Here is a 12866-nt window from a genome sequence, read left to right as displayed (position 1 = left end):
TATTATAAAACTAAGATAATACTGCAATACTTTCATAAACGACCTAATAATTCATGTTAAAAAATTTCGTTTAATTTTTAGGGTGCTGCTATAAATAGCACAATTAATATAGTATAACTTATGGGATCATAGAAATACTTTGTATGTTCGTTAAGTTTCAAAACGCTGGAGTGATAAGTTTTAGGCACTTGATGACCCAGCGCTTGCATTATTTTAAATTTAAAATATTTAGACGTGTTTGAACACAACATAAATATATAATTTGTAGTTAAAGGACTTCATGATTTAAAACTAAATAGATTCAAACACGAAGAAGCCTTATGTTTCTCACTTATCTGTCTAATAAGAACTTATCTTCGGAGCTTATATAGCTATGTAACTGAAAATCTAATACAGCCTCAACAAGTTTGTAGGAAGCCACACACACACATTACACGCATTATAATACGTTATACCTGCCTCTGTCAACCATGAGCTTCTATGACTAATTTGGGCTCTCGTTCATTTTGTCTGCTGTTCCGAAGGCCTTCTTCTAAAGTGATTAATCTGAGTTCTGAATCGTTCAAGCTCATGGCTAATCACTTTAAGGCTGTTTATTATTACGGCTTTGGTCAGAAGGCCATAATATCTATAGGTATGCTGTCTAACAAGTTGCTCAAGAAGTGCTGTCAAAGAAGTGAGGATAGATTCTTTTCGTGTGAAGAAATCAGAATTCGATAGGAGCGTGACTTAAGAGACACGATCCAAGCTCAAATTGTATACTAGGACATGGTGAGAGCAAACGTCATCAATATACCGCGTATTCGCTTCATACAGCTATTTATTTAAGTAATATTCATCATACTCATTCATACATAATATGCATTTCATAAGTTAAATTTTCTTCACGACATTATAAAAAAAAAAAACTAGTTCGCGGAAAATAGGTGTTTTATGCACTATTTTTAGTGTGGAAAATTTATTTTCCCTCATAGTGTGTGAAAAAAGTGTACGGCAAATATTTTTTGCACAGTATGCAGCAAAATTGTGTGAAAAAGTTTTTTGCCACACAGTGTGCGGAAAAGGTGTGTGGCAAAGGTATTTCCGTACACCAGAAGAGATATTTTCACATACCATAAATCTCGCATGAAACGAATTAAGATATCGTTTGAGTACAACTATCATAACCCAACCTGGTGTAAGTCTCAACTCTCAACTAAAATTCTTTTTTAATGACTTTCATTGTTAATTCCATTAAATTGTATCATATTATAATTTTAGAACATTTAATTGGGTACCATAATTCCATTTGGTTGGTGTGGGGTCCTTTGACGAAATTGGTTACACTTGTAAAATTCTTTTAAAATATTTCTTTTTAAGTAATTCAAAGTTCAGTTTTTAAATTAAAATTTTTACTTAATCCGCTTTCTGCTTTTATTTTTGAAGCATAAAATTACTTTTTTAATTTTTTTTTTGAACAATCGTTTAATATTTTTCAATCGTATGCCTAAGCTCCGCCCCCTGATCCTCCATTAGGGGTTACCACCCCTGGACCCCTTACAACCTTCCTTCCGAATCATCAACATACTTTCTATTTTCCTCACACTTATTGCAAAAAATATTGTACACAACTCGTACGGACGATTTTCCACACTCGTGTGATAGACTCGCACTCGTGGCTGGTGACGGTAACTCGTGCATTGCGATCACACTCGTGCTACGCACTTGTGTGGTCAACTGGCACTCGTTCCCGTCAACTCCAGCGACTCATGCGAGTCAATCATGACTCGTGCGGGAAATCGTCTTTTCTGCCTTTGTTACATAAACAGCTATTTTGCTATTAATTTTATTTTTTGTTACTACACATCAAGCTCTAGCCCATGGTATTTCTACTTTCTGCCCTTGGGATTTTATGTTGCAATGAACGTATTGTTTCAAATGACTTGTAGCCAGCCGTATGATAAAATATTGTTATTATTACTAAGATTATAATTTACTAAAATTATACATTTTCAGCGTAATTAACAAACTAACAATTAATCTTAAGAATGTAAATTTCGACTATTATACGTAGTCACTCTGCTGACACGCGCCATATCTCCCCCACAATTTTGTAACACACATTGAGTGCCGCAGTACTCGCGTTATCACTTATGTATCTTTAAAATATGCCACTCTCATAGCACTACACGTACACATGCCTACCGTTAAGCAATTTTTAAATGTTAGCTTAATTTTTTCCTTTTTTTTTGTTTTTGTTTTTTTTTTCATACGGTTATATCCCAACACTTTGCAAACGTTACGAAGATTGGAATATTTCAGAAGTCATGCTGCCTGAAGGTATGTACTCGTATATGTGTCATTAATAAATTCAGGTCAAAAATAAATTAACTATCGTATATAAAATAACAAGTACCGAAATTTACTAACGTTAATCAACATCTTTAATTAGATTGAATCTAAATTCTTCAGAAGAAGTATTTACAATTTGTTTTATTTGCCTGTTACAGAGACTTGACTAATTTTTTAATCAATTACCTTTTCCAATGCCAATTTAGCTTGCCATTTTGAGGATACACAACATTAAAGTTACATTGTTTTTACTTTTCATAAAGCCAATAGAACTGTAGACAAAATTGCTTGATTAATTATCCGCATATTATTTTAATTTGCACGTAAACAAGTTTACTCTTATAAATGGGATTTTAGCTTCATTTGTAACGTAAAAATTCACCTATAGGCATAAAATACGTTACAAACATTCCACAGCTGATATGGTAGGTCAATCAGGGCCAAGCGCTATATTCTACAAACTATTATGAACCAAATACTTTTGCAAAGTATTTTTATTTAGATGATAATAATCATATTCTATGTACAAATATGTATTACAGAAACGTAAAGCAACAAGATTGGTATCTGTCCTTAACTATGGATTAATCTTAAACATGAGCTGTAATGAACAAACTGACTTTTTCATGTGTTAAAATATTTTCTTAAATTTTAAGGGTATAAAGGAAGTCTTGGAAAAAAATTTTAATTTGTATTTTCATAAGATCTACAACTTATAAACAAAAACAAAGTTGTCAGCAATCTTTATGGGGCAACTAAAATTACTCATAAAATAATCATTACATACAATGTTTTACAACATTTGATGGATACTTAAAATTGGTTCTTACAAATTATTGATTACTTTGTTTTTGTTCATTTCAACTAAAAGGACGTGTGAGTAGATTTCTACTTATTATCAACAACTTTTGCATTATATAACTTTGCATTACGATGTCAACTTTATTTCAGTATGGGCAAACCTTTTTTTTTAATGTTTTCAAATATTTATAATCTTCTAAATCATGGGAGTTCAAACTTGGGTCAAAATATGTCGGACAAAAAAGTTGGATTTTTATGAGGTGTACATCTTCCTTTAACTACACAAACATTTTTAATCAAAACCATATAAAGAATGAGAAAGGCTTAATTATTTATGTTTACAATGTTTTCTCCAATTTCCTAAGTATGAAAACGTTTCTAAAAGAATAAATAAAAATATAGAAAATTTACAACTTAAAAGTTAGTTGCAAAAAGCTTATTATAGTTTTTCGGGATCCGCAATCTTTGCGCCAGTAAATTTGTCCCTTAAATAAAATTTTCTGTATGTAAAATGTTAGGTTTTGGTATAAGAACGAAACAAAAAATCAAAATTGAGCTGAATCTGACGTGAAGTTTTGCAAATAATTTATTCTTGTGTCTTCGTAAGCGATGATTATACTTTTGGCACGGGAAAAAAAAAGGCACTTTTGTAAACCAGTTGTATCTAAAAATGTAAATATTAATTAAAAAAAGGAACTCAAGACCAAGACTTTCTAAGATCTTGTATGGAATATAATATAAACTATACCCCTAACGTCGAGACTTCTTGTCTTGAGATTGTATTAAAAAAAAGAATAAAATAAAATAAAAAAAAAATTGGTATACGACTCAGACATTTTAAATGATTCACTCTCTTATCAAAATACTGACTCAACAAATCAAGTTATTGTAAAAATGTATAGTATCTTATTCTAACGCTAATGTATATTACTAAATACATTATACAATAATGAAATTTAAATAATTTATTTAAAAAAAATTTCAGTTATAGTTTTATCTTGAGTATTGAGATTTAAACTTTTTTAATATGCGTATCATGCACGTTGTCATTGGTATTTGCTCATGCAACGGTCCCCTGCATGCACAAAACAAATTTATAACAGTTAATTTGTACAATAAGCGCAATCCCTCAGTAGAGTTGCACATCTGGCGTAGGACTGTTATTAGGCTGTTTCTGTCGTGAAATTGGAGCAAAATGCACAAAATTTCGGTGGGATGTACAAAAAAAAATTTGAATACTATAAGACTCACACCAAACAGGTAAATTATTATAATTCATTATCCTCTAAAAGACTATATCTTTGATAGCTCGGCTATTCCTGCTTGATCATATTGATAATAGATTTTTTATTTGTCAAGTCAATTCATTAATATAACACAATAGGGACAATAAGAGCTTACGATTCTCCTTTACATCACACACTAACAGAAATATCTCCCGCGACAATTTCTCTCTTATTATATTCAGCCACAACCTACACATGAGATTCATTGGATATGTTTAGTCCTTAGTTAGTTTGTCTTGACAAGATATAAGATGTAGTTCTTGTCGTGCTTTTGTGTAGCCCAAGTTTGTTTAATTCCAGCAGGGTTAATTCATTAGTTAAAAATTTTTTACAGTCGTTTTTAACTGGGATTTATATCCAAGCATTGTGACACTGTTTTCAGCAAAAAATACTTATTGTCCTATATTTCTTACAAGGTTTTAAATTTTAGTTTTCATCCTTTCAAGTATTTGAGTATCTATGAGGATACAACAAATAACTATATTGTGCACTAGAATTAGATAGTAGTACAGTACAAGCTCTAATAATAACAATAATAAGAGCGATAACTAGCAAAAATATTCATTCTTCTAAATCAGGTTTAGAAAAAAACAGAAAATTGTTGAATCCTGATCAAATGTATGTTATTTTATTGACATAAAAAGTTTAAGGAATAAAGGTTATTTAACCGTCATAATACGATGGAGTGTATGTGTAAGAAAACACCTTGAAACTAGAAAGTTTTACAAACTATTAGATGAAACTACTATTTCTAAGTTAAATAAATAATCTTTTCAAAAATGTTCTTTATAAAGTATTTTTTCATAAGGATAAATTAAAATATTCGAAAGTTTCAAACTCTGAAATCAATTTGCAAAAAACAACAAAAATATCTGAAATATATTTTCATCAGTTAAAAATTTTGCAGTTCATAAATAAAGTCCTGTCAACACTTATTAATATTTTATGGGCATTATGTAAGCATCACAACACTAACTGCATTTGTTATAAATCTTGCGCCCGTGGAATTTATATACGTATAAAATTAATAATAAATAGATCATTTTTTATAAAACGTGCATACATTGAAAAGCACATATCTACAACAAACTTATAATGAGATCATTTTTCATTTGGAGCCGAAAACACCAAAACTCGACTCTATGTAAAATTTGATGTTTTAGGCTCGTTTTAATGCCCTGTGTACTTGTGTTTGTGTTTCGTTATGTTTCATGCGAGGAAAGAGGAGAGGATGACGAAAAGATATAGCCAGTGAGGATGAGCAAAGAGAAGTGCGAGCGGGAAAAAGGAGAATAATAAAAAAAACTGTGTAATTAAAGGACTGTAAGTGGTGTTAACGTGAACACTGTGTGCGCAGGTATATCTACTTGTACATTTTAGTGTGAGTCTGTTGGTCGGTGGGAAAATAGATGGGTTGTCGATTTGTAGCGATTATTGTAATTATTGATTGTATTGTTACTGTGTCTTTGGTAAAATTGTAATGCGCCGGGAATATAAGGAGTGTATGTATACATACATATATATATATATATATATATATATATACGTATAGTTAAGGGGGAAACGAGACGTGTGCGAGCTAGGTCGTATGAGAGAAGTAGGGAAAAGAAAGAGATAGAAGAGATTTCGAGGCAGTATCGAGGCATCATCTGCAGCCTGGCTAAAGACTACGCAATTACGAGAAGTAGGATGGCAGTGGGCGACATCGAGAAGACACGACGCCGGCATCTACCCTGAAGATGGTGGTCTAGAGATATTTCGCGTAGTGCGTGGTAAAGTTAGCGACTAGTGGGTAAGTGAGGGAGAGAGACATAGTATGTGTGGCTTCGAGGTGAGGTTGTCGAGTGTAGGATGTGTCGAGGATAAGGGTAAAAAGCGGGCGTGTGGATGAGCGTGTGTGGTTGCTGGTACTGTGTCTTTTTTCGTGGCTTTTTTCGTGGTTGAAGAGAAGATTAAGATGTGTACGCGAGGGAGGGGGGACGAAGTTACTAAAAGAGTGAGAGAGCGAGAATTAGTTTGTTCGAGAGGAAGACGTTCGGGCCGGGGAAAACAGCTTGGTGGGCGTGATCGCTTGAATCGCGAGTGAGTCGATGCATTCGAAATGACGGGAAACTGTAGCACTGCGTGTTAGAAAGAGTGTGTGTGTGGGTATTCAAAGCGAAGCGTTGTCTGAGTCTCGGCAGTTGGCGAGAGGTCGACGGTTCGCTGCGGTAGGACGTAGTGCGTGTGTTTATTCGAAGCGAAGTGTTGACGGCTGACCGTTGCGGTAGGACATCGTAGTGTGTGTGTGTGTGAGTGTGTGTGTAACTGTTCGCAGCGTTGTCTGAGACTTGGTAAACTGGTGGGTAAGGCCGATGGTAAGGACTCCTTGTGACAATAAGTGTACACGTTCGCAGCATCATCTGAGACTCGGCACACTAGCTGGTGAGGCCGCCGATAGGACACCCTGCGGACCAAGAGAGGATATGTAGTGTGTGTTCTCGTCATCGAGTTGATGCGTAAGGTAGCTCGGGATCGAAGGCGTTTTGTTATGGCCAAGTGCTCTCGTGATCGAACCGGGTTGTCGTAACGTCGGAGCGAACCATTCTCTAGGTCGAGTGCAGGAACTTTGAGTGTGTGCGTGTGCGTGTAGGTGTAGGTATGCGGGGTATGAGAGCAAAAGTATGTATGTACTGCGAATTGCGAGTTAGTGCTGGAGGTAGCGTCGATTCTTTAGAAGTGTTCATCTATTGTAAATGAAATAGAGAGTAGTCTAAAAGTGAAATTCGTGTTGGTGTATTTATTTGTATGAGTGAAATATTTTCATCCTGGTCATTTTCCTCGGGAACTGTCCGCCTCCCGACGAACAGTCCGCGACAGGGCCTCCTCTAGGTAAGAGTCTACATCGGGAGAGCAGAGCTGAGCCAAGCCAAGGCGTTTGAGACAGTATTGGGTCGCAGAATTTTGTTGTTTTAGGTGTCATATGTGATCGGAGGTGTTTTAGTGCATTGTATTGGGGCGGCTTCGCGTCGACGTGAAAACGTCGGTTCGGGGCTAAAAATGCAACGTTACAAACTTTATCACAATTTTAAATTGAATACAATAGTATTATGGGTGACTCAACAATGCTTAAAAACATAAACAGTATTATTCTCTTCAATTGAACCTATGTAACCCCTTTTACGATTGCAATTTAATTTAACTCGTAATAAGGTAAATTACCACAAAAAAGCGAAAGTGTGATGAGCCGAAAAAAGTAAGATATATATAGTGAAAGAGAGTGGGAGACAGAGAAAGTAAGCGACAAAAGAGTGACTAAAAGAAGCATGATTATTTTCTGTGTGCAAGTGGTTGAGGGGAGTGCTGGCGCTTCATGTCACTTTTACATGCGGTCTTATAGAATTGTCCGGCAAATCCGCTAGTGGTAGCCGCGTCATTTTCTCCCATTTACTTTATCATGAAATGTCCGGCAAAATGGTGACAGCACTGACCTTGCACACAGCGAATAGAAGCTAGCAACTTAAAAAACTTAGCTTAAAGGGACGAGCAGAGCTTGCCAACTGGCTAACCTCATGCCTTAGCCGCTGCTGTACTATTTTACCTCCAGATTACGCGAGATTTGCTGTTTTGAACCTCTGATGCCCTCTTACGTCTATATATGCGAATATGTGTGTATGAACATTCATACACACATATTCTGTTTTTCTGCTTTTTTACGTGTTATAAAGCTGAGATATTTTTAACTATTATGATACGTGAAAATAACGAAAAATGGTACTTTTAATATACGTAGCGGACGAGTGACTTGTGCTGCATTTATCGTCTAAACTAGCAATGACAAGGGATAAATAATTTTTCCTACCTTGGGCATTTTTGAGGGCTGGGTGTGCCCTCGGTAGGAAAAATAGGGTTCGCCCCTGATGTGCATTCAACATGGGCAAGCCATACGTAACCAGGTATAAAAACTACTACTTTCTTGATAAATAGTATTATGATGGAGTTAATCAAATAAATACTAAAAAAATTAATCTTTACAGTAAAAAAATGTAAGCGTACTCACTGATTCCTCGACGAAAGATGGAAAGATGCCCCAGCTGTAACGAAAGTCCAAATAAGTTATGCTTGAATTCCTTAAGAAGAGACCACATTCAGCGTTATCTAATTCTCAGGTACTCCAAAATTTGTAGTAACTTAAGCTGTGAAGAAAACTATACAATATTAAGAAAAATCATAACATATCAAACAAAAATGCGGTGTACATAAAAAAAAATGTTAATATTTTAGAAGCATTATAATTGAGTTTATTAACTCAAAAACCCGTGCAGTATATAAGAAATAAATATGTAAAGGTACATTCGTTAAAACAAACGCGTATCGATACAAATAGATTTAAATATCTATGGAAGCAATCCTGACCGATATCACGCACACAAAAAAGTTCTTGTATATGAGAAATCGTTATATAGTTGAAGCTTAAATGATAAAAACGACAAAAAATTTAAGAAATTGATTTTCAATAAAACTTTAATTGTTCGTTCACTTCAAAGCGTACATCAATAAAAATATTTTTCCTGCTCGAGCAACTTGCAACGTTGAAACGATACTTTTTTGAGGTTTTAAGAATACTTGATCGACGAAACTCAGCCAATGTTTCTAAATAGAATATTAATACTAAGACTATATCAAATTTCATAAACTATATCTTGGCACTAGTCTAGACCAAAAGTTAGATAGTTGATAAGTACAATAGATGTCGAACTGAGAGTTTTATTGGTGGAATATGAATTTAAAAACTGAAATCAACATAAATTAAGAAGAAGAAAAAAATTTCAATAGAATAAGGGAGAAAAACTTAGCCTCAAAATCCTTTGTCGGGAAAATCTAAATTTGATAATATGTTAAAAATACAAGAGTCTTGTTTTGGCCAATTTAACTCGCGTTGAAATTCACCAAAGAGAAAAAAATACAGTACAAAATACATAGTACGACACGTTGCGTTCCACTTGCAGAACCGTGCTCTGCGAGGGCTGAAGATCAACTTTGCACCAGTAGTACGACAACGTCTATACCTATAAAACTCCAGGTAGATACTGATGGTACAATGGCGTAGTACAAGGCCGACTGTTGGCGTGGCAAAGCCCCACTCGTGGTTCATCGGCTTCGTCCGTCTCAGCTCGGCGATCTTTTTTTTTTTATCCCTCTCTCTCTCCTTCTCTTTATCACAAAAAAGTTCTCGAGCATTAGGAACAAAGACCGCGTGATTTTTAATTACTAAAATACAATGTTAGTATTAAAACTATATCAAATTCCATAAACTATATCTTGGACTCTAGTCTAAAACGAAAGTTAGATAGTTGATAAGTACAATAGATGTCGAACTAAGAGTTTTATGAGTGGAATATAAATTTAAATACTGAAATTAACATAAATTAAAAAGGAGAAAAAAATTTTAATAGAATAAGGGAGAAAAACTTAGCCTCAAAATCTTTTGTCGGGAAAATCTAAATTTGATAATATGTTAAAAATACAAGAGTCTTGTTTCGGCCAATTTAACTCGCGTTGAAATTCACCAAAGAGAAAAAAATACAGTACAAAATACACAGTACGACACGTTGCGTTTCACTTGCAGAACCGTGCTCTGCGAGGGCTGAAGATCAACTTTGCACCAGTAGTACGACAACGTCTATACCGATAAAACTCCAGGTAGATACTGATGGTACAATGGCGTAGTACAAGGCCGACTATTGGCATGGCAAAGCCCCACTCGTGGTTCATCGGCTTCGTCCGCCTCAGCTCGGCAATCTTTTTTTTCTATCTCTCTCTCTCTCCTTTTCTTTATCACAAAAAAGTTCTCGAGCATTAGGAAGAGAGACCGCGTGATTTTTAATTACTAAAATACAATGTTAGTATCAAAACTATATTAAATTCCATATACTATATCTTAGACACTAGTCTAGACCAAAAGTTAGATAGTTGATAAGTACAATAGATGTCGAACTGAGAGTTTTATTGGTGGAATATGAATTTAAAAACTGAAATCAACATAAATTAAGAAGAAGAAAAAAATTTCAATAGAATAAGGGAGAAAAACTTAGCCTCAAAATCCTTTGTCGGGAAAATCTAAATTTGATAATATGTTAAAAATACAAGAGTCTTGTTTTGGCCAATTTAACTCGCGTTGAAATTCACCAAAGAGAAAAAAATACAGTACAAAATACATAGTACGACACGTTGCGTTCCACTTGCAGAACCGTGCTCTGCGAGGGCTGAAGATCAACTTTGCACCAGTAGTACGACAACGTCTATACCTATAAAACTCCAGGTAGATACTGATGGTACAATGGCGTAGTACAAGGCCGACTGTTGGCGTGGCAAAGCCCCACTCGTGGTTCATCGGCTTCGTCCGTCTCAGCTCGGCGATCTTTTTTTTTTATCCCTCTCTCTCTCCTTCTCTTTATCACAAAAAAGTTCTCGAGCATTAGGAACAAAGACCGCGTGATTTTTAATTACTAAAATACAATGTTAGTATTAAAACTATATCAAATTCCATAAACTATATCTTGGACTCTAGTCTAAAACGAAAGTTAGATAGTTGATAAGTACAATAGATGTCGAACTAAGAGTTTTATGAGTGGAATATAAATTTAAATACTGAAATTAACATAAATTAAAAAGGAGAAAAAAATTTCAATAGAATAAGGGAGAAAAACTTAGCCTCAAAATCTTTTGTCGGGAAAATCTAAATTTGATAATATGTTAAAAATACAAGAGTCTTGTTTCGGCCAATTTAACTCGCGTTGAAATTCACCAAAGAGAAAAAAATACAGTACAAAATACACAGTACGACACGTTGCGTTTCACTTGCAGAACCGTGCTCTGCGAGGGCTGAAGATCAACTTTGCACCAGTAGTACGACAACGTCTATACCGATAAAACTCCAGGTAGATACTGATGGTACAATGGCGTAGTACAAGGCCGACTATTGGCATGGCAAAGCCCCACTCGTGGTTCATCGGCTTCGTCCGCCTCAGCTCGGCAATCTTTTTTTTCTATCTCTCTCTCTCTCCTTTTCTTTATCACAAAAAAGTTCTCGAGCATTAGGAAGAGAGACCGCGTGATTTTTAATTACTAAAATACAATGTTAGTATCAAAACTATATTAAATTCCATATACTATATCTTAGACACTAGTCTAGACCAAAAGTTAGATAGTTGATAAGTACAATAGATGTCGAACTGAGAGTTTTATAGGTGGAAAATAAATTTGAAAACTGAAATCATTATAAATTAAGAAGAAAAAAAAAATTCTAATAAAATAAGGGAGAAATACTTAGCCTCAAAATCTTTTTTCGGGAAAATCTAAAGTTAATAATATGTTTGAAATACTAGAGTTTTGTTTCGGCTAATTTAACTGGCGTTGAAATCCACGAAAGAGAAAAGAATATATAGTACAAAATACACAGTACGACACGTTGCGTTCCACTTGCAGAACCGTGCTCTGCGAGGGCTGAAGATCAACTTTGCACCAGAAGTACAACAACGTCTATACCTATAAAACTCCACGTAGATACTGATTGTACAATGGCGTAGTACAAGGCTGACTATTGGCGTGGCAAAGCCTCACTCGTGGTTCATCGGCTTCGTCCGTCTCAGCTTGGCGATCTTTTTTTTTATCCTTTTCTCTCTCCTTCTCTTTATCACAAAAAAGTTCTTGAGCAATAGGAACAACGACCGCGTGATTTCTAATTACTTAAATACAAGTTTAGTATCAAAACTATATCAGATTCTATATACTATATTTTGGACACTAGTCTAGACCAAAAATTAGATAGTTGATAAGTACAATAGATGTCGAACTAAGAGTTTTATTAGTAGAATATGAATTTAAAAACTAAAATAAACATTAATTAAGAAAAAGAAAAAAATTTCAATAGAATAAGGGAGAAAAACTTAGCCTCAAAATCCTTTGTCGGAAAAATCTAAATTTGATAATATGTTAAAAATATAAGAGTCTTGTTTCGGCCAATTTAACTCGCGTTGAAATCCACGAAAGAGAAAAAAATATAGTACAAAATACACAGTACGACACGTTGCGTTCCACTTGCAGAACCGTGCTCTGCGAGGGCTGAAGATCAACTTTGCACCAGTAGTACGACAACGTCTATACCTATGAAACTCCAGGTAGATACTGATGGTACAATGGCGTAGTAGAAGGCCGACTGTTGGAGTGGCGATGCCCCACTTGTGGTTCATCGGCTCAATCCGTCTTAGCTCGGCGATCTTTTTTCTCTATCCCTCTCTCTCTCCTTCTTTTTATCACAAAAAAATTTTTGATCATCAAGAACAAAGACCATGTGTTTAGTGTGTGTGTGTGTGTGTGTGTGTACGTATGTATTATAGATGTGCGTTTGAGGATGAACTCATATGTGACGTGTGACTGCGCATATTTTTAATACGTATGAAAAGACTA

The 12866-nt window shown here is 34.9% G+C and overlaps 1 protein-coding gene across 1 annotated transcript in view; it reads right to left on the bottom strand.

The window, feature by feature from the left end:
* Positions 1-8571, bottom strand: part of LOC106637636 (uncharacterized) — a 155696-nt gene extending 147125 nt beyond the window's left edge. Inside the window, exon 1 of the mRNA XM_089596078.1 lies at positions 8458-8571. Coding sequence (XP_089452204.1) covers positions 8458-8545 — 88 coding nt within the window. The 5' untranslated portion in view covers positions 8546-8571. The remainder of the gene's footprint in view (positions 1-8457) is intronic.
* Between the last annotated feature and the right edge of the window lie 4295 nt (positions 8572-12866).

The sequence above is a fragment of the Copidosoma floridanum genome, unplaced genomic scaffold (assembly GCF_036245765.1).
Source record: "Copidosoma floridanum isolate Cflo_tuat_1 unplaced genomic scaffold, Cflo_Japanese_pri ptg000029l, whole genome shotgun sequence".
NCBI lineage: Eukaryota > Metazoa > Arthropoda > Insecta > Hymenoptera > Encyrtidae > Copidosoma > Copidosoma floridanum.
This window is presented reverse-complemented; position numbering and strand designations above follow the sequence as displayed.